This window comes from Oncorhynchus clarkii, chromosome 23 (assembly GCF_045791955.1).
Source record: "Oncorhynchus clarkii lewisi isolate Uvic-CL-2024 chromosome 23, UVic_Ocla_1.0, whole genome shotgun sequence".
Lineage (NCBI taxonomy): Eukaryota > Metazoa > Chordata > Actinopteri > Salmoniformes > Salmonidae > Oncorhynchus > Oncorhynchus clarkii.
The window spans coordinates 33,882,938-33,910,158 of NC_092169.1; the positions used below are offsets into that span (position 1 = coordinate 33,882,938).

At 44.2% G+C, this 27,221-nt stretch overlaps 1 protein-coding gene across 2 annotated transcripts in view; it reads right to left on the reverse strand.

Annotated features, from left to right (window-relative positions):
- LOC139382018 (calcium-activated potassium channel subunit alpha-1a-like) overlaps positions 1 to 27,221 on the reverse strand; it is a 201,392-nt gene that overhangs the window by 163,253 nt on the left and 10,918 nt on the right. For both annotated transcript variants that reach the window (XM_071125935.1, XM_071125934.1), the window contains exon 2: positions 3,817 to 3,972. In XM_071125935.1, coding sequence (XP_070982036.1) covers positions 3,817 to 3,972 — 156 coding nt within the window. The remainder of the gene's footprint in view (positions 1 to 3,816; positions 3,973 to 27,221) is intronic.

The following is a 27,221-nucleotide window of genomic DNA, read 5'->3' on the forward strand; positions in this document are numbered from 1 at the left end:
GACACCTCACTGGCCAATCAGAACATGCTTCATAGCTAAATATGTGGTTGCTTCAAGTTGTGTATTTATTGTGTTGTTATCAACTCCAATTGGAATGTTAGTCCGTTATGGCCTAGTTCGTTAAATAGCCTACCACATATTTGCTAAATGTTTTCAATATGTATGCTGTTTACCTTGTTCTAATTGCATTGCTTCAATATGGAAATACATTGTTAAACATAGGCTATACTATTCACACGGATATAGGGGCTAGGCCTACTGTAAACTGCAGTCTGGACATGGACATGCCAAACATGTCAAAAGATTACATTGACTAGGCTATTGATAAGGTCTACAATTATGATCAAACCAAATAAAAACGTGTGTCTGTGTCTAAACACAGTTCCAGGCACCATAATTGCTCCCCGTGGTCATATAATACAGACAAGGCAATGGGCTATGGAGGGTTTTACACACACACACACTTTTCACAGGAGCTGGATAAAGATCCAATATAAAGAGAAGGGGGATTTCCATTCACCGTAATACTGCTCGCAAATGTTTTACAAACATCATGGAACAATATTACACATCATATTTGCATTTCTCCAGAAATAGCAGGTGAAATTGCATTGCAGTCAAGCCATGTACGGTCTCACCATAAACCCATGGACAGTAAATCTTGGTAATAAGTTTGTTTTTCATTTAATTTGATTTGAAAAACTATCAATCTGTTTTTTTACGCCAACAACAATATTTCTAAATAGGATCGGGTCAGAAGCATGATATCATAAAATCACATCTCGTTCCACGAGCGTAAGGCAATGTGTGCACACGTAGGCCTAAGGGCTCTTGGGCAGGAGACATGGATGTTAATCCTATCGATTGAATATAGTTTATTAAATAGTATACAATAACACTACAATAGGCCTAGTTATAACAAATATGTAGCCAATCACATTTGGAAATATTTGTCTACACACATTGGATTCGCATTTCGAAAATGTACTATATGTTCGAGCCATGGACAAGAGGACATGGCTCAAACAGTCTAATAAGATTAGACTACCATCGCTGTTGATATCTCACTGGGCAGAAACTGGTTGAATCAACGTTGTTTCATGTCAATTCAACAACAAATAAATCTAAAAGCTAATTGGATTTGCAAAAAGTAATCAACATTTCGTCTTTTCCACCCAACTTTTAACCTAAATCCAATGACATGGTCATTTTTTGTTATTGATTTCATGTTGAATTCATGTTAGTTGACCACTAAACCAGATGTAAATCAAAACTAGACTTTGTCCAGTGGGATTGCCTGTTAGTGACTTCGCCACATAAAAGGTAAACAAACAAACAGGCAAATAGCCTAGGTCACAAGCGGATTTAGCACCAAAGACAGTGATCGGAATTCCCCCAATTTGACAGTTAGGTCCAACAAATTTAAGTGACAGATGCATTTTTTTTTACATAATGGTCAAGGAAAAATAAGCTGTCTATTGTAAACAGACTTCCTACAGTCACTGACACCTTTTCACAAACTTTTCACAGAAGCTGCATGGACAAAAATCTTGTCCAATATAAAGAAAAAACAAGAATGCCTGTTCATGGTTTTGCTGCTTGTGATATTTTTTTATAAAACATTGGTTAAAGGTTACTGACTAGGCTACTGTGCACCTCTGCTGGCAAAATGGATTCCATAACCAATTGTGTTACAGCTTTTGGCGGGTCTTAAATATCACCATTAGCACTGATTGAAATTGGCACATTGTCGCAAGTTTTTAAGGACACACCTCAAACATTTCCACCCCTCCGACCTCAGTGCAAGCGAGCTGATATAAGACAGGTAAATGACCAACCCTGGCGCCAGGTTCTGAAAATAGAGCGCTGGCTTTTACAAGTCAAAATTGCCAAAGAGTGTGCCGTTTGACACTAGCTCCAGTTTAACGCCAGCCGAAAATAGACCCCAGGCTCTGTCTCTGTTTCCAACAGTAAGGGTAGCTGGTGACTTTGTTCTGCTTCACTAAGCCTAGGTGAAACTGCACCATTCTGACAGTGAATAAAATGAGAGTTCCTTCCTGGTCCATGCTGCTAAAATCATGATTGACAGCCTCCCTCCATCAATGTAGACAGTACAGTGGGCCAGGCCAGCTGGAGGTTGGACTACAATTGGGACTGGGGAGCAGGGTGGGGATGGAGGGGATGAAGAGGGGTGGCAGAGGAGATAATGCCCTTTATACACTGCATCCAGCCTACAGCAGCCCTTGGCACACCACTCCAACGTACACACGCATTTCATTAGACCTACCTCCCCAGTCCTCCCCCATCATCACCCGTCCCTAAACTAGATTTGCTAAGCACTGATAGCCAAATCATCAACGATGGCATCAACCCTTTTAAGGAGAAGATGTACTGCCAACAGCGACCGCTCTGATGCCAAGCTGATTTTGCACCTTGCAGAGGATGACTGAGGACAGAAGACTGTCCTTAATTATAGGCCGCCTGGGCTGGCAGGATACACAGGATGGGTCCCAAATGGCACCATTCCCTATATAGTGCACTATGGGTTTCCGTATGGGCCCTGGTCAAACATAGGGCACTATAAAGGGAATAGAGTGCCATTCGGGGCATGGGACGGGGTTAAAGTGAATTGAGGAGCCTCTCTCTAATCTGATGCTGGTTAAGTCTCTTCTCTTAATCTCACTATACAATATAATAAGGATAACGTAGGATGGAGCGGAGAGGAGGGGGGGGGCATGTGACACACACACTTTGGTGAGCACTTCCACCGGTTCGGCTGATGATATCTGGGTTCTTCAAATACTATTTAAAATAATTTAAAATACTTTATCTGTACTTGAGTAAGCTAGTCTGGTATAACAGGCCAATAGAGTAGATCCATAACTGCAACCCCCTCCTACCTGGCACTCGAGGCAGACCAGAGCAAACGCTCCAAGTATTTGAAATATTTCAAATATTGTTTGAACCCAGGTCCACTGGCTCACCAAAATGTAAACGGATCAACTGTGCTCTCTTGCTCTCGCTCTCCCTCTCAGGATAAGGGTATTACGGGATGGGATGGGGGGGGTATGGCCTTAATACTGTCCTATCTCAGATCCACTTCTCCACTTTGTCAGACGTCACCCTGACTTTGTTGTGACTGATGGACGGCGTAGCTCTTTGTGTGTGAGACCATGTTAGGTTATGGTCAAGTAAATCACAACAAGCAGACATGCATGTGCAACTTCCATTGTCATTTGTATCGACTTAAATACAGCAAGTATTTAATTTGCAGCCCTGAGAGTGAGCTTATGTGGCTTGCCAAATTTATTCAATAATTAACTTATCATAATGACTAATGCAGGAAATGAACAGGCCCACAGAACAAATGGCATATTCAAGCCATTTGTATAAGAATATTCATAAAAATGGAATGCTGATTTTCAACGCTTCCTGGATACCACTTTTTCTGAGTCCTCTATATTCCTTATCAACTTTTCCTGACAGGTGACATTCATGTGTACCACGCCTTGTGAAAACATAAAGCAACCCAGAAAAACAATATGAGACACTAACGCACCCGGACGCTGTCCTAATATGGACACCATACAGGTAACTAACTATAAAACATGAACCCTCCAGGATTCTGCCCTTATATGGATACTGTAGTACCAGGACTTGGTCCTAATAGGGACACCATAGAGATGACTATGCAACATGGACTCCCCAGGACTCGGTCCTAATTTGGACACCATACAGATGACTACGCAACATGGACTCCCCAGGACTCTGGTCTAATTTGGACACCATACAGATGACTATGCAACATGGACTCACCAGCACTCTGCCCGTCAGTGTCTGGGCTGATATCATGACCCCAGCCCAGTCTTTGACGGAGGTCATCCAGCCCACCTCACTGAGTGCAGCCACCGTCTCCTTGGTGTGCTTGATCCCGTCCCCATGGGAGGTAGGGTTGTGGACCCGCTGAGCATTCTAGAAGAGAGAGAGAGCAAGATGTATTAAAAGAAAGAGATGGAGACGGGGGTGAGAAAGGAATAGAGACAGAGACAATCAGCATTAATAATCAGGGTATAAGATCTTCAGAGCAAATGTATTGAATGTACTATCACGCTCCACCGGTCTCAAGCCCTGAAGAACAATACATGGTCGATACCAAATCAGCCTGTTTTGCTTTCAATACGTCAACACACACGTTAGCAGGAGACAGGAGAGTAATGCAAACACTGAGCCTAACACGGGCCTGGGAGGCTGTGTGCATGCGTGTGAGTGCGTGTCTCTCTCTGTGTGCGCCTGTGTCTATTTGTGTGTCTCTGGGAGAACGTGTGTATGTGTGAGGAGTGTCTCCATGGTAGCCAAGCAGCCAAAGAGCACCTCTGCTGCTGCAGCCCAGCCAACTCACTGAGTTTCTGCCTCACTGAGTTTCTGCCTCAGTGAGTGGGCTGGGCTGTCTGTTGCCTCAGTGAGTTTCTGCCTCAGTGAGTGGGCTGGGCTGTCTGCTGCCTCAGTAAGTTTCTGCCTTAGTGAGTGGGCTGGGCTGTCTGCTGTCTCAGTGAGTGGGCTGGGCTGTCTGCTGCCTCAGTGAGTTTCTGACTCAGTGAGTGGGCTGAGCTGTATGCTGCCTCAGTGAGTGGGCTGGACTGTCTGCTGCCTCAGTGTGAGTGGGCTGGGCTGTCTGCTGCCTCAGTGAGTTTCTGCCTCAGTGAGTGGGCTGGACTGTCTGCTGCCTCAGTGAGTGGGCTGGGCTGTCTGCTGCCTCAGTGAGTGGGCTGGACTGTCTGCTGCCTCAGTGAGTGGGCTGGGCTGTCTGCTGCCTCAGTGAGTGGGCTGGGCTGTCTGCTGCCTCAGTGAGTGGGCTGGGCTGTCTGCTGCCTCAGTGAGTGGGCTGGGCTGTCTGCTGCTTCAGTGAGTGGGCTGGGCTGTCTGCTGCTTCAGTGAGTGGGCTGGGCTGTCTGCTGCTTCAGTGAGTGGGCTGGGCTGTCTGCTGCCTCAGTGAGTTTCTGCCTCAGTAAATGGGTTAGGATGTCTGCTGTGCGAATACTTAACAGTGTGTGCCATAAGCGCATCTGAAGTATCCTATAAGTATAACTGTAGAACCTGTCATTTGTTCTACCTGGAACCGGAGGGTTCTTCATGACAGGCAGAATTTATGTTACGTGTATTTAAAAAAAGTATTTTAATTACTTCTGTATGTTGTATTAGACTGGATTGAACTACACTCCAATTACATTTGTAACAATATACTTTTGAAAGCTGAAATGTGTATTTTCAAAATACAAAATACTTTTCTACACCATTTCTATATAGCTGTTCACAATCTTGTGGCCCTAATCTTTTCACCCTACATTGGTATCAAAAGTCTGATGGCACTACGGAGTGATAAGAGTGTCTGCTAAATTAACTAAATATACATGTGTAAAAATGAACAATTGCAAAGAATGCTGAGTATTACTCTGAGCTCAGCCCCGAAACAAGGCAAATGACAATACTCAGTGTGCTTTGCAGTTGTTAATTTTCACATTTACATTTTGGTTATTTAGCAGACACTATTATCCAGAGTGACAGTGCATTCAACTAAGGTAGATAAACAACAACATATCACAGTCATAGCAAGTAAAACGTATCTGTAACAGTTACTGAGAATGTTGTTGCTGTTCGGCGGGCTACTTGCAAATGTAGTTTTAGATTTTAAAATACAAAATACATGTATTTTAATGATATACAATACTTTGCAAAAGTATCTTATATTTGATTTTGACACATTGTTCTTTAGGGTATTTTGTAATTGTAATTCAATGGCCTCAAAATGGTTCCCCCCCATAGAGACAGATTACAAAACCCTGAAACCAAAGGGTTCTTCATGAGGGTTCTACTTGATGTATCTTGATGTATCAAGAGCACGTTGACAGATCCCCCACAAGGTCAAAAACGGGGAGCCCAACCAGAGATCCATCAGCCACCGGCCCAAGCTCCCAACCGCCAGGCCACCAGCCCTCCAAGATCGGCCATCAGCCCTCCAAGATCCCCCCCACACAGTTCCCCAAGAGCTGCCCCTCAATCATCCATGGTTCTTTATAGAACCATCAAAAAAGGAATCTATATACTTCAGCACCAAAAAGGTATCCACTATGGTTACAAGTCAAAGAATCTGGTACTATTTAGAAGAAGAAAATTATTTGCGTTCACTACCTCATGAAGCGCCCCGCAGCCCCATCACATGACGCTCCTTGCTTTTCTACCCATAACCCCAGTAGTCTGCACCCCACTGCCCAATGACCTCACGCCGTCAGATGTTTGTTTCGTCCCAAATGGCACCCTATTTCCTATATAGTGCCCTACTTTTGACCAGGGCCCATAGGGCAGTAATACACTATAAACGGAATAGGGTGCCATTTGGCATGCATCCCTATTTTCACAGGAGCTCAGGACCTATGAAGAATCGCTTGATGTAATTTCACTGGGTTCTGAGAAGGTCGAGAGGCCAATATGAACATGTTCACTGATGGGGAAAGAATAGAATACAACAACAAGACGCTGTGGTGATTGTGACCTTGTTTTCTCACAGATGATGGCACTTGTGGGTGCGTGCCTGTGTGTGCGTGCGCTCGAGCGTATACCTATCTGCGTCATCTTCCAACAGCTGGTTAAACAATGCTACGTTTATTAGAGTCAGACTGCTGTTGCAGTGTTAATACCCAGGATTTCAGCATGCCGTTCTCCCAACATGCACTGGGGTTGTTGTGTGTCTACACTGATTGGCTAGCACGACTTCAAAGCTCTCCTGGCATGTAACTGTGCAGCAAGCAGCATGTGCTGTGCCTCTGCTTCAGCCATAAACCTTCAGAGAGCTGGGGGATCGGCACTGTTCCGATGGCACTCACGCAAAGCACAGGAAGTATGAATGGAAAGGCTACTAACACAGAAACAAAATTGCGCTCAATTGTTTGTATGTCTGAACAGCAGACAATAAAGCATAATAACTCTAAAATATGTGAACAGATATAAAGGACAGTTCTGAAATTAGGTTATATTATCAGAGAGGATATAATTATTCTGTGGCTCTTTCATGAGGAGATTCAAACCAAACTGAAGTGGTAATACTGGCACTGATAATAATATGTAGAAAACCCCCATAATGAACAAACCCAGCTTGTTGTTGTTGTGGTTGTTTGTGTTTTTGTTGCAGCAGATCGTCTTTAGGGAGGTACCGTAACAGTTGCGGAACGGAAAACAGCATATTTAGTCTTATTTAGTGTCAGTTTAATGCTGTGAAATCTAGGTCACGTCCAAAATGACATCCTATTCCCTACATAGTGCACTACTTTTGACCAGAGCCCTATGAGCCCTGGTCAAAAGTAGTGCGCTATATAGGTAATAGTGTGCCTTTTGGGAAGCATACATAATCGTGTTAGTAGGAGCTATTATTCAGAGCAAAGCCAGGCATCCTCTAGCAGACGAGCAAATTAACCATGATACATCTCCTATTGCAGGGGTAGGCAACCCTGATCCTGGAGTGCTGCAGGTACTTCAATACTTTGTCACAACTAGGTACCACACGAGACCAACTGAGGAAGGCCCTAAAAATTGTCAAAGACTCCAGTCAGCCAAGTCATAGACAGTTTTCTCTGCTACCACAAAGCAAGCGGTACCGGAACACCAAGTCTAGGTCCAAAATGGTTCCTTAATAGCTTCTACCCCTAAGCCATAAGACTGCTGAACATTTAATCAAATGGCCACCCGGACTATTTACATTGTGTGTGTGAATCAGGCCTTTGTGGCCAAATTGCTGCAAAGAAACTACTACTAAAGGGCACCAATAAGAAGAAGAGACCTGCTTGGGCCAAGAAACATGAGCAATGGACATTAGACCCTTGGAAATCTGTCCCTTGGTCTGATGAGTCCAAATTTGAGATGTTTGGTTCCAACCGCTGTGTCTTTGTGAGATGCAGAGTAGGTGAACGGATGATTTCCGCATGTGTGGTTCCCACCGTGAAGCATGGAGGAGGAGGTGTAGGGGTGTTTTACTGGTGAGATTGTCAGTGATTTATTTAGAAAACATTTAACCAGCATGGATACCACAGCATTCTGCAGCGATACGCCATCCCATCTGTATTGCGCTTAGTGGGACTATCATTTGTTTTTCAACAGGACAATGACACAACAATGACACAAGCAAGGGCTGCCTTCTAGAGAGACATCAGAAATTGTAACATTCTCTGTTTCATGGACAAATAGCTCTCTCAGGATATGTTGTTGGAATTGGTTCAGCCACCGGGCTTGTCCATGCATCGAGCCGACAGAGATAAACACTTCTTTGGGAAGAGAAAGGGCGGGGGTGTATGCTTCATGATTAACGACTCATTGTGTAATCATAACAAGTCCTTCTGCTCACCCGTCCTAGAATTCCTTACAATCAAATGCCGGCCATATTACCTCCCAAGAAAATGATCTTAAGTTATTGTCACAGCTGTTTACATTCCCCCTCAAGCAAACACACCCTCAAGGAACTTCACTGGACTCTATGTAAACTGGAAAACATATATCCTGAGGCTGCATTTATTGTAGCTGTGGATTTTAACAAAGCAAATTTGAGAACAAGGCTACCTAAATTCTATCAGCAAATTGATTGCAGTACTCGTGGCGGTAAGACACTCGATCACTGCTACTCTAACTTCCGCAATGCATACAAAGCCCTCCCCCGCCCTCCCTTCGGCAGATCCGACCACGACGCCATCTTGCTCCTACCAGAAACTCAAACAGGATGTACCAGTGACTAGAACCATTCAATGCTGGTCTAACCAATCAGAATCCACATTTCAAGATTGCTTTGATCACGCGGACTGGAATATGTTCCGGTCAGCCTCAGAGAACAATATCGATCTGTACACTGGCTCGTTGAGTGAGTTTAAATGGAAATGCATTTGAGATGTTGTACCCACTATGACTATTAAAACCTATTCTAACCAGAAACCATGGATGAATGGCGGCATTCGCGCAAAACTGAAAGTGCAAACCACCGCATTTAACTATGGAAAGAGGTCTGCGAATATGGCTGAATATAAACAGTGTAGTTATTCCCTCCACAAGGCAAACAAACGAAACAAGCGAAATGCCGGTACAGGAACAAAGTGGAGTCACAATTCAACGGCTCAGACACGAGACGTATGTGACAGGGTCTTTAGGAAATCACAGACTACAAAAGAAAACCAGCCACGTCACAGACACCGACTTCACGCTTCTAGACAAACTAAACACCTTCTTGCCCGCTTTGAGGATAATACAGTGCCACCATCACGGCCCGCTAACAAGGACTGCATCCCCCCTTTTCCTTCTCCGTGGCCGACGTGAGTAAAACATATAAACGTGTTAACCCTCGCAAGGCTGCTGGCCCAGACGGCATCCCTGGCCGCGTCCTCAGAGCATGTGCAGACCAGCTGGCTGGTGTGTTTACGGACATATTCAATCTCTCCATATCCCAGTCTGCTGTCTCCACATGCTTCAAGATGTTGTTCCTGTACCCAAGAAGGCAAAGATAACTTAACTAAATGACAACTGCCCCGTAGCACTCACTTTTGTCATCATGAAGTGCGTTGAGAGACTAGTCAAGGATCATATCACCTCCACCTTACCGGCCGCCCTAGACCCACTTCCGTTTGCATACCGCCCCGACAGGTCCACAGATGACGCAATCGCCATCACACTGCACATGCCCTATCCCATTTGGACACAAGGAATACCTATGCAAGAATGCTGTTCATTGACTACAGCTCAGCATTCAACACCATAGTACCCTCCAAGCTCATCATCAAGCTGGAGGCCCTCGGTATTAACCCTGCCCTGTGCAATTGCGTCCTGGAATTTGACGGGCGGCCCCCGGGTGGTGAAGATAGGAAACAACATCTTCACTTCACTGACCCTCAACATGGGGCCCCACAAGGGTGCGTGCTCAGCCCCTTCCAGTACTCCCTGTTCACCCACGACTGAGTGGCCATGCAAGCCTCCAACTCAATCATCAAGATTGCAGACGACACAACATGACACAACACACAACACTCCCTGATGAGACAGCCTACAGGGAGGAGGTGAAGGTACTCAGAGTTTGGTGTCAGGAAAAAAACCTCTCACTCAACGTCAACAAAACAAAGGAGATGATGGTGGGCTTCAAAAAACAGCAGGTGGGAGCACCCCCCTATCCACATCGAAGGGACAGCAGCGGAGAAGGTGGATAGTTTTAAGTACCTTGGCGTACACATCACAGACAAACTGAAATGGTCTACCCATACAGACAGTGTGGTGAAGAAGGCGCAACAGCGCCCTTCAACCTCAGGAGTCTGGCTTGTCACTCAAAACCCTCACAAACTTTTACAGATGCACAATTGAGAGCATCCTGTCGGGCTGTATCACCGCCTGGTACGGCAACTGCACCACCCTCAACCACAAGGCTCTCCAGAGGATGGTGTGGTTGGCACAACGCATCACCGGGGGCAAACTACCTGCCCTCTATGACACCTACACCACCCGATTTCACAGGAAGGCCAAAAATATTATCAAGGACAACAATCACCTGAGCCACTGCCTGGTCACACCGCTACCATCCAGAAGGCGAGGACAGTACAGGTACATCAAAGTTGGGACCGAGAGACTGAAAAACAGCTTCTATCTCAAGGCCATCAGACTGCTAAACAGCCATCACTAACTCAGAGAGGCTGCTGCCTAGATTGAGACCCAATCGCTGGCCACTTTAATAAAATGGATCACTAGTCACTTTAAACAATGCCACTTTAAATAACGCCACTTTTTATAATGTTTACATATCTTACATTACTCATATCATATGTATATACTGTATTTTATACCATCTATTGCACCTTGCCTATGCTGCCATATATTTTTATATGTACATATTCTCATTCACCCCTTCAGATTTAAATTTTTTTCCAAATTCCATTTGATTTTTTCCCACATTCCATTTTTTCTGTAAATTTTTCTGAATTCTGTGTTTTACGATTTATGCCAATTTTATCATCATAAAGAGTGTCTAATAATGTGAATGAATAACAGTAAATGTGTAATGATTCTACTGTGTTTCATTATACATTTTAAAAAGTAATGTAAGAATCTAGGCAACAGTGCAGCAAGCAATAGGCAAAACCTAGAGTTATACTTATGTAAAAAAAATTAAAATAGAAAAATAAAAAAATATGTTGCATTCATTCTTTTTTGTAAAATAGAGTGCTTCACATAAGTGTTTCATTATAAATGGAAAAAAAATACCAAAGGATTAATGCAAGGATCTATGGCTTTTCCATAGCTGGGGCCTGCCCACGGATCTTCTGTAGAACGGCACTCATATGCTGGTCGAACACACATGGCAGGTGAGTTTGACGGAGGCTGCTGTCATTTTCGGGCAACGCTCCTCCCTGTTTGCAATGCTTCACTAGAAACAAGCCGTAGCTTTCTTTGCTTTTCTAAGGGGAAGTCAGACTAAATAGTCCTGAATAAATTCTCATCTTGAATCTTCTGATGCGCTTCCACTAGTAATGGTCGTTTGAAGAGGTATGTTCTGGATAACACGGTGCTTTTCCTTGTTCTTCACATGGGCTTTAGACTTTAAGTGGTCATCACATGTATTTTTACGAGTCCAATCAATAGTATGTTGACAGAATTAGCAAAACAGCTTATCGCCTGACTCATAATAGTCCCTTGGTTAATACTCTGCTCTGAATTTAGGGGTTAGAGTAGATTTTTGTGTGGTTTTTTTACGACTTGGCCGTCTCAGACGGCCTCTTCAACATGTTTCTCAAAGTGACAGCCAAGTTGTGAGGTGACGTAAGGGTCCTACGCATGACCGACCCCCCTCGAAAACAGAAGTATTTCTCTAGGTCTACTCGTCTGTAATTTTACAATTATGAAATCATTTTGGTTACTACAATAATTAGGCCCACTTTTGATTAAAAACAATTAACAAACTCAGCCAAATTATGGAAAATTCTGCAATATTCCTTGTTTTACAGTTAATTCCATTTTTATTAGTAAATTCCGCGATTCCGACCGCGTTTTTTCGCATCAGGGAAATCATAGGGCCCCTGGAGAGCTGCATCAGATGACCTGGCCTCCACAATCACCCGACCTCATCCCAATTGAGATGGTTTAGGATGAGTTGGACTGCAGAGTGAAGGAAAAGCAGCCAACAAGTGCTCAGTATATGTGTAAACTCCTTCAAGACTGTTGGAAAAGCATTCCAGCTGAAGCTGGTTGAGAGAATGCCAAGAGTGTGCAAAGCTGTCTGTCATCAAGGCAAAGGGTGGCTCCTTTGAAGAATATAAAATATAAAATATAAAATACTACATGATCCCATGTGTTATTTCATAGTGTTGATGTCTTCACTATTATTCTACAATGTAGAAAATAGCACAAATAAATAAAAACCTTTGAATGAGTAGGTGTCTCAAACTTTTGACTGGTACTGTATGTTTCAGTAAGATTGGATTTTTGGCATTTATAGTAATAGTTATCAACTACTGCAGGGATGGAAGATAACTTGCAAAAAATAGAGGTTGTGGTGGAAGCTGCAGAGGGGTATATGGGTGTGCGAGACTTGACATCAGAAGAGTTACAGGGTGTGTTAAGTGGTGGTGTCCCATCCTTTCAGGCTGTTCGACTGCGGTAGCACTAAATAGATTTAAATAGTGGAGTAGGGTATTTATTACTACTTTTTGTGAGTGTAGTGTTAGATGGTAAGGTATTTGTGGTATTATTTTATTTTTGGAATTGTTATTCTTTTTTTCAAGCAAAGTATAAGGGAGTTATACTCCAGTCTAGTAGGTGGTGGTAATGCAACATTTTATTGGATGCCAACCGGCGTTAAACGTCATCGAAGAAGAAGAGGGGAACAATTGAAAAAAGCAGTGGAACTGGCTTTGAGGTCCAAAGTTGAATTTGAGAGCACTGGGGCATACTTTGAGCACTCTAGTTCTTCCATACAGCTTTGGAGATGTAAGAGATGGAGATGGAAAGGTTTCAATACAGGTGGTCACTCTCAGACATGTTTCTGTCTCTATTGACATGAATGTAAGGAATGCGCTACCATTTAATATGACCAATAAAATATGAGATGTGTGGGCTATCGTTTTGTTTGTATCTCCTATCAGCTTGGCTTAGTTACTGAGTCGGAGAGGAGTGGAGGAGAGAACAGTAGAGGAGGAAGGGAGGAGAGGGCATTTCAATTGAGTCCCAGTTAGTCGTATCTGGCTAAGAGGATCAGGATAAGTGGATCTGTGTTAGGGTGAAAGTGAGACACTAGTGAGAGGGGAAAATGTTTGTTTGTGTTGTCTCTGTGGAGCTTTATCAGACTGAATAGCTTGATTGAAATTTAAAGACAATGTTCCCCCGTTAGCGGAGACTGCATTCACTGTAAACGCTGCATATGTTGGCTCAATCTGAAATGACCTTAACCTAGCAATCAATCAAGGAAATGGTTCCATATCGTTTTTCAAGTATTCATTTTTCCCATACGGGATTTTAGAAAGACTTAAAATAATGGTTGTGTTTCATGTTGGCTTACCCTGGCATGACGTTTTGATAACCGTGCAAATCTCTCTAAGACAAGGTGACTTATCAATATATTGGCCAATATTTACCCCCAAAAAATTAAATGCTAATTAGCTGCTAATGTGACTATCATAAAGAACTACAAATGCCATGATGATCTGGACAAGACTGCTGAATCGAGGCAAAAGTAAGAATCTTTGGATCAACTATCTATCGTTAGCTACATTTAGTAATGAATAAACTGGCAAAATTTATTTAAATTGACAATTCTATGAATTGTCTTATGCAAATTTTAAAATTACACAATACCTGTTAGCAAAGATGTCAGCTAGAGATGACGTGCAAGAGCTTGCAGGGATTTGTAGTCTTGCATGATGTCTACTTTGATGCTAGTTAGCATTTTCAAACAATTGCAACCATTTCCCTGTTTGACCGCTAGTTTTTATGGGTATTATGACACCTCCAATGTGGGTCTCTATAGAAATCCAATCAGAGTTAGGATATCCCAAAATGTTTACTTTTAGTCAATGCCAAACTGCATTTAAAATGAGAAATTTGCTAAGTGAGACTATCTAAACCATCTAAATGCGATTAGCCATGTTAGTAACGGGTGCAATAACTACTAACAAATTAGATTAGTTAAGAAACATTTGTTATTTATCTTTGTGTAGAATAAGATCAATCTAATCAATCAAGGTATATGCAAAAACACACATACTATACTGATACCAACAACTCTAAAAATCGACATGCATGCTGGGAAATATGATAATGAGGGGCGTGTTTTGAATATGTGTGATGATTGTACCTTTAAATTCAAGATATTGGGTTAAGAAATGTACCAATATACTAGATTATCCACACATGTACCCTAAAAGGTACCGAACAGATTATATGTGCACCTCTGAAGGTACCCTATGTGTAATTTGATACCCCCAGGCACAATACTTTTGTACCCCCAGGCACAATACTTTACACTAAACGTACCATTTTTTCTGAGTGTGTATACAATGTACACACTGCTACATTCAGAGATGTGCAAAGATATGTCATGTATCTTGTTACAATTACACAATACTCTTAAGACCAATGTAACAATATAAATACAAATACCATTGACATTTAGGTTATTTATCAGACACTTATCTCACCATAGTGCCATCAGAATTCGGATACTAATGCAGGGTGAAAGAGAGCCACTAAATTGTGAACCGCTATAAAACATGGTATAGAAAAGTATTTTATATTTTGAAAATACTAATTACAGGTCTTGAAGTATCTTGTTACAAAATACATTGGATTGTAGTGCAGAAGTAATTAAATATGTATTTTAAATACATATAACAGAAATACTGCCCATCTCTGGTGACACTACACTCTGAATTACCCTTCTGGCCATGGTACTCTGTAAAGTTTGAAGCCATTTTGATTTAGTCTAGTGCAACCTGTCTTCAATATAGCTGAGGAGTCATTCACAACCATTGATTTAGTAGAATAAAAAAAACATGTTTTTAGTCATACTGTTACATAGAAAGAAGTACTAAATACACCTATGTAATGAACCTTCAGTGGAGCTCTTTCTATCAGATACACATCGTTCTCTACACATAGTTCTGAGCCAAGGTCAGGGAAATGTTGTTGCTTTTGACATATGACATTCAAACAGCACCTGTTTAAATTGTACCCTGAACGTACTTCACAGAGATAATGGCTGAGTAGTCAACGAGAGAATCTGATAAAGGAAAAGGAAAAAAAAGTGGCATTAAATTCATATAATTGGCTTCCAACTGTGACCCTCTCAGATAGTTAATGACTAAGTCTAAAAATGTAGCATGAAAAAGCCGTTCTCTATGAATTTTTTATGTCAGAAATGGCAGAGTTCAGAGATAAATGGCCAGTGGTGATATTAGACATCCCTCAGACCAATTAGTATAGTGAAAAGATCCCCTCATAAATCAAAGATGGCTGTCTAGCTTCATCCTCAGGGAACCAAGATAACTGTTCTCACCTTCAGGAGACCAAAGTGGACTCCAATGTGAAGATCCTTTCATTTCTACTGGATTCCCAACTTCCCAATCAAGGCAAAATGGGTAGATTATAATACCACTAATTAATATAGAATGAATGAAGTGAACATATCAGTGAAATTTGCATTGATGGATGTAACTTGTGAGGATGCAGACTTGCGCCAGAAATACACAGTTAGACGTTTTTCAACTTAAATTTCCTATTTATTCATGTTCAGATGAGAGCTTGCATTTATATGTGTTAGCAATGGTGGTTCTTTACATCCAGGCATATATATCGAGTCATTACGTTGCTTATTTTGACTAAAAAACATGTTTTAGTTTGTAACACTTCTACCGCAACTATCCTGCTTGAGTCTCATGACATGATGGCGGGGTGTTCTACAGAGTGCCTGGTAACAGGCAGAGGCCGATACGTAAGCTTATTAAAGATCAGTGATACTATCAAGAGCAGTGTGCGGTTTCCTTTTTCCCTCATCTAGAATAATCTATTTTGAAATGTCTGTGACATAATATTACATTTCATGCTATTTAAAATGTTAAATATTATTACCAGTTACCATCATATTTGTTGATGTAAATAAAAAATAAAAATTGTTTCTTGTTTTGAGGTGTCTTTTTTTGTTTCATGTGAGGATAGGAATGGTTCCACCTGTTATTGGTATTTCCAATGGGACCATTTCCTGTTTCGAGGTCTTCTCTGGTCCAAAAAGTTGGACCTGAACCTAAATGGACTGAAGGACAATCAGACCCGAATAGACCCAATCATTTTATTGAAAAGGTGGACCCGGACCCGAACAATCAGACCCGAGCCCAAGTGGACCTGACGATAACTAGACCTAGACCGAACACATACAGTTGAAGTCGGAAGTTTACATACACCTTAGCAAAATACATTTAAACTCAGTTTTTCACAATTCCTGACATTTAATCCTAGTAAAAAGTCCCTGTCTTAGGTCAGTTAGGATCACCACTTTATTTTAAGAATGTGAAATGTCAGAATAATAGTAGAGAGAAGGATTTATTTCAGCTTTTATTTCTTTCATCACATACCCAGTGGGTCAGAAGTTTACATACACTCAATTAGTATTTGGTAGCATTGCCTTCAAATGGTTTAACTTTGGTCAAACGTTTCAAGTAATCTTCCACAAGCTTCCCACAATAAGTTGGGTGAATTTTGGCCCATTCCTCCTAACAGAGCTGGTGTAACTGAGTCAGGTTTGTAGGCCTCCTTGCTCGCACACGCTTTTTCAGTTCTGCCCACAAATTTTCTATAGGATTGAGGTCAGGGCTTTAAGCAGTACACTCCACAGAGCTGGGCTTTACGGAAGAGTGGCCAGAAAAAAAGCCATTGCTTAAAGAAAAAAATAAACAAACATGTTTGGTGTTCGCCAAAAGGCATGTGGGAGACTCCCCAAACATATGGAAGAAGGTATTCTGGTCAGATGAGACCAAAATGTAGCTTTTTGGCATCACCCCGAGAATACTATCCCCACAGTGAAACATGGTGGTGGCAGCATCATGCTGTGGCGATGTTTTTCATCGGCAGGTACTGGGAAACTGGTCAGAATTGAAGGAATGATGGATGGCGCTAAATACAGGAAAATTCTTGAGGGAAACCTGTTTCTGGAGATTTGAGACTGGGACGGAGGTTCACCTTCCAGCAGGACAACAGCCCTAAGCATACTGCTAAAGCAACACTCCCGTCGTTTAAGGGGAAACATCTAATTATCTTGGAATGACTAAGTCAAAGCCCAGACCTCATTCCAATTGAGAATCTGTGGTATGACTTAAATATTGCTGTACGACAGTGGAACCCATCCAACCTGAAGGAGCTGGAACAGATTGGCCTTGAAGAATGGGCAAAAATCCCAGTGATGTGCCAAGCTTATAGAGACATACCCCAAGAGACTTGTAGCTGTAATTGCTGTAAAAGGAGACTCTACAAAGTATTGTTTTTTGGGGGGTGAAAAGTTATGCACTCTCAAGTTTTCTGTTTTTTGTCTTAGTTCTTGTTTGTTTCACAAGAAAAAGCATCTTCAAAGTGGTAGGCATGTTGTGTAAATCAAATGATACAAACCCCACAAAAATCTATTTTAATTCCAGGTTGTAAGGCAACTGTCACGTTTCTGACCCTAGTTCTTGTGTTATTTCTTTGTTTTAATTGGTCAGGACGTGAGTTGGGTGGGTATTCTATGTTTTGTGTTTCTAGGTTGGGTTTCTGTTTCGGGCTAGTATGGTTCTCAATCAGAGGCAGGTGTTGTTAGTTGTCTCTGACTGAGAATCATACTTAGGTAGCCTGGGTTTCACTGTTGGTTTGTGGGTGTTTGTTTCCATGTTTGTCACAACACGGTACTGTTTCAGTTTTCGGTCATGGTCACATTTATTGTTTTGTATTTCTTAGTGTTCAGTTTGTTTTATAATAAAATGACGAAAATCTTGGTCCGATCCTTACTCCTCTTCAGACGAAGACTGCCATGACGGCAAAACAATAGGGAAAATGCCAAGGGGGTGAATACTTTCACAAGCCACTATGTTGGATATCCCTTCTATAAGGAAATGTAATGGAGTCAAATAAATATGGTATAGGCTATGCAGAGCCGTGGTTGGGTCCACTCTGGTCTATCAGGTGTAGTTACATAGAACCGAGACCCGATGACAATCAAACAGGACCGACCCGGACCCGGGGGAAAAGTTTGAACTTTGGACCCGGATCTTGGGTATTTGAGTTTGGGTGGACCCATGAAGCCCTCTCTGTTCTAAGTTGAAAGGGCTGGTTGTGTATGGACAATTGTATGCTCTCAGGTAAGCCTATTTCACTCCTGTTTGTGAGTCGTTCTGTAGTGTTTGCAGTTTTTATGTACATTTTGCATAGATGAAAGCCAGGGTATAAACAAATTGTTTAGAAAAATTACTTTGTTAATTAGTAACATCCAATTTTTATATATTCTCGTAATCATTAATCATTGCAATATCATTAGCTTTGTAAATTATCTTCTTTCTGACTATTTGATACATCATGCAGTCACTTCTAAATTTAGGTTACACTTTCATCCAAAATAAATCTAGGCTCTACCATGTCGGATATTAGACATGATTGATCAGCACTATAATCTCTGGATCCTTCAACATCAGTTCTTAAAGGAAGAAGACATTGAACAGGAATAGAACATGAGGCCCTTGATACAATTTCTACAGAAGTCTTTGCATTATTCAAAAACATATTAATACATATGTCACAAGATCTCAATTATAAATTAATCCGTTCTCTATGGTGAAAACTAAAAGATATGGAGGCATCTCAAAAAATTCAAAAGTGGTATTAAAGTACCTGTTTTTACCACTGTTTGGGCTATAGTCCAATAAATGCCAATATTTTGCCAGTTGATTAACAAAAGACTCACACAGATTGCTTAGTGCTTACTCATATAAAATTACACTTCTGTAACTGCTAAACTTGGACATTACCAGAATGTCTCCATTCATCCCATTTTTGTTTTGCGCATAATAATTTTCAATCAGAGACTGTGTAGGCATAACTCTTATAAGATACAGGATATTCTAAGCAAGAATGGGATGAAAGGGAATGTCCTGAATGTGCAAGTTCAGAAGTTAGAGAAGAGTAATATAACAGTAAGTAAAACATATAATTCACACAGATAACAAGAATAACCTTTTACCATGTAAGAATATAACTGTCATACACAATCTCTCTCTCTGTGTGTGGTGTGTGTGTGTGTGAAAATCCGATCAGGAAAAGCATTTACAGAGCACATTTTAAGGAAGCCCAAAACCTAGCGTTTTGCAATTATGTTAGCACAGCTGAAATTAAGATTAAAGAAGCAATAAAACTGTCCTTCTTTAGACTAGATGAATATCTGGAGCATCAGCATTTGTTGGTTTGATTACAGGCTCAAAATGGCCAGAAACAATTCACTTTCTTCTGAAACTCATCAGTCTATTCTTGTTCTGAGAAATGAAGTCTATTCCATGCGAGAAATTGCCAAGAAACTGACGATCTCATACAACGCTGTGTACTACTCCCTTCACAGAACAGCGCAAATTGGCTCTAACCAGAATAGAAAGAGTGGGAGGCCCTGGTGCACAACTGAGCAAAAGGACAAGTACATTAGAGTGCCTAGTTTGAGAAACAGATGCCTTACAAATCCTCAACTGGCAGCTTTATTAAATAGTACCCACAAAACACCAGTCTCAATGTGAACAGTGAAGAGGCGACTCTGGGATGCTAGCCTTCTTGGCCAGCAATTATGTTAGCTGTGCGCACACTCCGTCAACCCTGATGTCCTAGCTGTGTCTGAATCCTGGCTTAGGAAGGCCACCAAAAATTCTGAAATTTCCATCCCCAACTACAGCATTTTCTGTCAAGAAAGAACTGCCGAAGGGGGTGGAGTTGCAATCTACTGCAGAGACAGCCTGCAGAGTTCTGTCATGCTATCCCGGTCTGTGCCCAAACAATTTGAGCTTCTACTTTTGAAAAGCCACCTTTGCAGAAATAAGTCTCTCACTGTTGGCGCTTGTTATAGACCCCCCTCAGCCCTTAGCTGTGCCCTGGACACCATATGTGAATTAATTGCCCCCCATTTATCTTCAGAGTTTGTACTGATAGGTGACCTAAACTGGGATATGCTTAACACCCCGGCCGTCCTACAATCTAAGCTAGATGCCCTCAATCTCACACAAATTATCATGGAACCTACCAGGTACAACCCTAAATCCGTAAACACGGGCACCCTCATAGATATCATCCTGACCAACCTGCCCTCTAAATAAACCTCTGCTGTCTTCAACCAGGATCTCAGCGATCACTGCCTCATCGCCTGCGTCCGTAATGGGTCAGCGATCAAACAACCACCCTTCATCACTGTCAAATGCTCCCTAAAACACTTCAGCCAGCAGGCCTTTCTAATCAACCTGGCCCAGGTATCCTGGAAGGATATTGACCTCATCCCATCAGGAGAGGATATCTGTTTATTCTAAAAGTGCTTAACCTCACCATCTTAAATAAGCATGCCCCATTGACAATAATGTAGAACTAAGCACAGATATAGCCCTTGGATCACTCCAGACCTGACTGCCCTTGACCAGCACAAAACATTGTGTGGTGTACTGCATTTGCATCGATATGCAACTTTTCAGGGAAGTTAGGAACCAATATACTCAGTCAGTTAGGAAAGCTAAGGCTAACAGAAATGTGCATCCTGTAGCAGAAACTCAAATGTTCTGGGACACTGTAAAGTCCATGAAGTGTAAGAGAACCTCCTCCCAGCTGCCCACTGCACTGAGGTTAGGAAACACTGTCACCACCGATAAATCTATGATAATCGAGAATTTCAATAAGCATTTTTCTACAGCTGACCATGCTTTCCACCTGGCTACCACTACCCCGGTCAACAGCTCTGCACCCACCACAGAAACTTGCCCAAGCCTCCCCATTGCTCCTTCACCCAAATCCAGATAGCTGATGTTCTGAAAGAGCTGCAAAATCTGGATCCCTACAAATCAGCTGGGCAAGACAATCTGGACCCTCTCTTTCTAAAATGATCCACCGCAATTGTTGCAACCTCCTATTACTAGCCTGTTCAACCTTTCTTTCGTATCGTCTGAGATCCCCAAAGATTGGTAAGCTGCCGCGGTCATCCCCCTCTTCAAAGATGGAGACACTCTAGACCCAAACTGCTACTGTCATGTACTGTCATGTTGTGTCTTGTTTCTGTCCTTTCTCTTCACCCTGTCTCCCTCTGCTGGTCGTGTTAGGTTACCTTTTCTCCCCCTCTTTCCCCCAGCTGTCCCTTGTCTTCTCTGACTACCTCGTTCACCCCTTTTCCCACCTGTTCCCTTTTTCCCTCTGATTAGGTCTCTATATCTCTCTCTCTTTCTGCTCCTGTCTTTGTCGGATTCTTGTTTGTGTTAGTCATGCCTGAACCAGACTATCGTCATGTTTGCTGCAACCTTGTCCTGTCCTGTCGGAATCTGCCGGTCCATCTGAGCCTACCTATGTTTGGTTATTAAAGAAGCTCTGTTTACATTAATTCGCTTTTGGGTCCTCATTCACGCACCGTAACAGAAGAATCCGACCAAGAATGGACCCAGCGACTTCGGATCCTCTCCACTCAGCCGTCGAGATCCAGGGAGCGATGCTAGGCAGACACGAGCAGGAATTGTCTGCTGCTCGACATGCCGTTGAGACCCTGGCCACCCAAGTCTCCAACCTCACAGAACAGGTTCACCATCTCCGCCTCGATCCACCGGCCACTTCCAGGGCTTTCGAATCTCCGGAGCCCAGAATCAATATCCCGCCGTGTTACTCTGGGGAGCCCACTGAATGCCGCTCGTTCCTCACCCAGTGTGATATTGTGTTTTCTCTCCAGCCCAACACTTACTCCAGGAGCACTGCTCGTGTCGCCTACGTCATATCTCTCCTTACTGGACGGGCTCGTGAGTGGGGCACGGCAATCTGGGAGGCAAGGGCTGAGTGTACTAACCAGTATCAGGACTTTAAGGAGGAGATGATACGGGTTTTTGATCGATCTGTTTTTGGGGAGGAGGCTTCCAGGGCCCTGTCTTCCCTATGTCAAGGTAATCGATCCATAACAGACTACTTTATTGAGTTTCGCACTCTTGCTGCCTCCAGTGGCTGGAACGAGCCGGCTTTGCTCGCTCGTTTTCTGGAGGGTCTCCGCGCAGAGGTTAAGGATGAGATTCTCTCCCGGGAGGTTCCTTCCAGCGTGGATTCCTTGATTGAACTCGCTATTCGCATTGAGCGACGGGTTGATCTTCGTCACCGAGCTCGTGGAAAGGAGCTCGCGTTCTCCGTTGCCCCCCTCTCCGCATCACTACCATCTTCCTCTGCCGGCTCGGGTGCTGAGCCTATGCAGCTGGGAGGTATCCGCATCTCGACTAAGGAGAGGGAACGGAGAATCACCAACCGCCTCTGTCTCTATTGCGGTTCTGCTGGTCATTTTGTCACTTCATGTCCAGTAAAAGCCAGAGCTCATCAGTAAGCGGAGGGCTACTGGTGAGCGCTACTACTCCTGTCTCTCCTTCAAGATCCTGCACTACCTTGTCGGTCCATCTACGCTGGACCGGTTCGTCAGCTTCCTGCAGTGCCTTAATAGACTCTGGGGCGGAGGGCTGTTTTATGGACGAGACCTGGGCTCGGGAACATGACATTCCTCTCAGACAGTTAAAGGAGTCCACGGCCTTGTTCGCCCTGGATGGTAGTCCTCTCCACAGGATTCAGCGTGAGACGCTACCTTTAACCCTCACTGTTTCTGGTAATCATAGCGAAACCATTTCTTTTTTAATTTTTCGTTCACCTTTTACACCTGTTGTTTTGGGCCATCCCTGGCTAGTTTGTCATAATCCTTCTATTAATTGGTCTAGTAATTCTATCCTCTCCTGGAACGTCTCTTGTCATGTGAAATGTTTAATGTCTGCTATCCCTCCTGTTTCCTCTGTCTCTTCTTCACAGGAGGAGCCTGGTGATTTGACAGGGGTGCCGGAGGAGTATCACGATCTGCGCACGGTGTTCAGTCGGTCCAGGGCCACCTCTCTTCCTCCACACCGGTCGTATGATTGTAGTATTGATCTCCTTCCGGGAACCACTCCCCCCCGGGGTAGACTATACTCTCTGTCGGCTCCCGAACGTAAGGCTCTCGAAGATTATTTGTCTGTAGCTCTTGACGCCGGTACCATAGTCCCTTCCTCCTCTCCCGCCGGAGCGGGGTTTTTTTTTGTTAAGAAGAAGGACGGGTCCCTGCGCCCCTGCATAGATTATCGAGGGCTGAATGACATAACAGTGAAGAATCGTTATCCGCTTCCTCTTATGTCTTCAGCCTTCGAGATCCTGCAGGGAGCCAGGTTTTTCACTAAGTTGGACCTTCGTAACGCTTACCATCTCGTGCGCATCAGGGAGGGGGACGAGTGGAAGACGGCGTTTAACACTCCGTTAGGGCACTTTGAATACCGGGTTCTTCCTTTCGGCCTCGCTAACGCTCCAGCTGTCTTTCAGGCATTAGTCAATGATGTCCTGAGAGACATGCTGAACATCTTTGTTTTCGTTTACCTTGACGATATCCTGATTTTTTCACCGTCACTCCAGATTCATGTTCAGCACGTTCGACGTGTCCTCCAGCGCCTTTTAGAGAATTGTCTTTTTGTGAAGGCTGAGAAGTGCTCTTTTCATGCCTCCTCCGTCACATTTCTCGGTTCTGTTATTTCCGCTGAAGGCATTAAGATGGATCCCGCTAAGGTCCAAGCTGTCATTGATTGGCCCGTCCCTAAGTCACGCGTCGAGCTGCAGCGCTTTCTCGGCTTCGCGAACTTCTATCGTCGTTTCATCCGTAATTTCGGTCAGGTGGCAGCTCCTCTCACAGCCCTTACTTCTGTCAAGACGTGCTTTAGGTGGTCCGTTTCCGCCCAGGGAGCTTTTGATCTCCTCAAGAATCGTTTTACATCCGCACCTATCCTTGTTACACCTGACGTCACTAGACAGTTCGTTGTCGAGGTTGACGCGTCAGAGGTGGGCGTGGGAGCCATTCTTTCTCAGCGCTCCCTCTCTGACGACAAGGTCCACCCTTGCGCGTATTTTTCTCATCGCCTGTCGCCGTCGGAACGTAACTATGATGTGGGAAACCGCGAACTGCTCGCCATCCGCTTAGCCCTAGGCGAATGGCGACAGTGGTTGGAGGGGGCGACCGTTCCTTTTGTCGTTTGGACTGACCATAGGAACCTTGAGTACATCCGTTCTGCCAAACGACTTAATGCGCGTCAGGCGCGCTGGGCGCTGTTTTTCGCTCGTTTCGAGTTCGTGATTTCTTATCGTCCGGGCTCTAAGAACACCAAGCCTGATGCTTTATCTCGTCTCTTCAGTTCTTCAGTAGCCTCCACTGACCCCGAGGGGATTCTCCCTGAGGGGCGTGTTGTCGGGTTGACTGTCTGGGGAATTGAGAGGCAGGTAAAGCAAGCACTCACTCAAACTCCGTCGCCGCGCGCCTGTCCTAGGAACCTTCTTTTCGTTCCCGTTCCTACTCGTCTGGCCGTTCTTCAGTGGGCTCACTCTGCCAAGTTAGCCGGCCACCCTGGCGTTCGGGGTACGCTTGCTTCCATTCGCCAGCGTTTTTGGTGGCCCACCCGGGAGCATGACACGCGTCGCTTCGTGGCTGCTTGTTCGGTCTGCGCGCAGACTAAGTCCGGTAACTCCCCTCCTGCCGGCCGTCTCAGGCCGCTTCCCATTCCCTCTCGACCGTGGTCTCACATCGCCTTAGATTTTGTCACCGGACTGCCTTCGTCAGCGGGGAAGACTGTTATTCTTACGGTTGTCGACAGGTTCTCTAAGGCGGCTCATTTTATCCCCCTTGCTAAGCTTCCTTCTGCTAAAGAGACGGCACAAATCATCATCGAGAATGTTTTCAGAATTCATGGCCTTCCGTCAGACGTCGTTTCGGACAGAGGTCCGCAATTCACGTCTCAATTTTGGAGGGAGTTTTGCCGTTTGATTGGGGCTTCCGTCAGTCTCTCTTCCGGCTTTCACCCCCAGTCTAACGGTCAAGCAGAACGGGCCAATCAGACTATTGGTCGCATCTTACGCAGTCTTTCTTTTCGCAACCCTGCGTCTTGGTCAGAACAGCTCCCCTGGGCAGAATACGCCCACAACTCGCTTCCTTCGTCTGCGACCGGGCTATCTCCTTTTCAGAGTAGCCTCGGGTACCAGCCTCCGCTGTTCTCATCTCAGTTCGCCGAGTCCAGCGTCCCCTCCGCTCAGGCTTTTGTCCAACGTTGCGAGCGCACCTGGAAGAGGGTCAGGTCTGCACTTTGCCGTTATAGGGCGCAGACTGTGAGAGCTGCTAATAAGCGTAGAACTAAGAGTCCAAGATATTGTCGCGGTCAGAGAGTTTGGCTCTCCACTCAGAACCTTCCCCTTAAGACCGCTTCTCGCAAGTTGACCCCGCGGTTCATTGGTCCGTTCCGTATTTCTCAAATCATTAACCCTGTCGCAGTGCGACTTCTTCTGCCGCGATATCTTCGTCGCGTCCACCCGGTCTTCCATGTCTCCTGTGTCAAGCCCGTTCTTCGCGCCCCCGCTCGTCTTCCCCCCCCCCCCCCCCCCCATCCTTGTCGAGGGCGCACCCATCTACAGGGTCCGTAGGATTTTGGACATGCGTCCTCGGGGCCGTGGTCATCAGTACCTAGTAGATTGGGAGGGGTACGGTCCTGAGGAGAGGAGTTGGGTTCCCTCTCGGGACGTGCTGGACCGTGCGCTGATCGATGATTTCCTCCGTTGCCGCCAGGCTTCCTCCTCGAGTGCGCCAGGAGGCGCTCGGTGAGTGGGGGGGTACTGTCATGTACTGTCATGTTGTGTCTTGTTTCTGTCCTTTCTCTTCACCCTGTCTCCCTCTGCTGGTCGTGTTAGGTTACCTTTTCTCCCCCTCTTTCCCCCAGCTGTCCCTTGTCTTCTCTGACTACCTCGTTCACCCCTTTTCCCACCTGTTCCCTTTTTCCCTCTGATTAGGTCTCTATATCTCTCTCTCTTTCTGCTCCTGTCTTTGTCGGATTCTTGTTTGTGTTAGTCATGCCTGAACCAGACTATCGTCATGTTTGCTGCAACCTTGTCCTGTCCTGTCGGAATCTGCCGGTCCATCTGAGCCTACCTATGTTTGGTTATTAAAGAAGCTCTGTTTACATTAATTCGCTTTTGGGTCCTCATTCACGCACCGTAACAGCTACAGACCTATATCTATCCTACCCTGCCTTTCCAAGGTCTTCGAAAGCCAAGTTAACAAACAGATCACTGGCCATTTCGAATCACACCGTACCTTCTCCACTATGCAATCTGGTTTCTGAGCTGGTCATAGGTGCACCTCAGCTACGCTCAAGGTCCTAAATGATATCATAACCTCCATCAATAAAAGACAATACTGTCCAGCCGTCTTCATCAACCTGGCCAAGGCTTTCGACTCTTGTCAATCACCGCATTCTTATCGGCAAACTCAACAGCCTTGGTTTCTCAAATGGCTGCCTCACCTGGTTCACCAACTGCTTCTCAGACAGAGTTCAGTCTGTCAAATCGGAGGGCCTGTTGTCCGGACTCTGGCAGTCTCTGTGGGGGTGCCACAGGGTTCAATTCTCGGGCCGACTCTTTTCTCTGTATACATCAATGAAGTCTATCTTGCTGCTGGTGATTCTCTGATCCAGCTCTACGCATAAACCATTTTGTATACTTCTGGCCCTTCTTCGGAGACTGTAAACAAATCTCCAGACGAACTTCAATGCCATACAACACTCCTTCCGTGGCCCCCAACTGCTCTTAAATGCAAGTAAAACAAAATGCATGCACTTCAACCGATCGCTACCTGCACCTGCCCGCCTGTCTAGCATCACTACTCTGGACGGTTCTGACTTAGAACATGTGGACAACTACAAATAACAAGGTTTCTGGTTAGACTGTAAACTCTCCTTCCAGACTCACATTAAGCATCTCCAATCCAAAATGAAATCCAGAATCGGCTTCCTATTTCGCAACAAAGCCTCCTTCACTCATGCTGCCAAACATACCCTTGTAAAACTGACTATCCTGTCGATCCTTGACTTTGGCAATGTCATTTTCAAAATAGCCTCCAACACTCT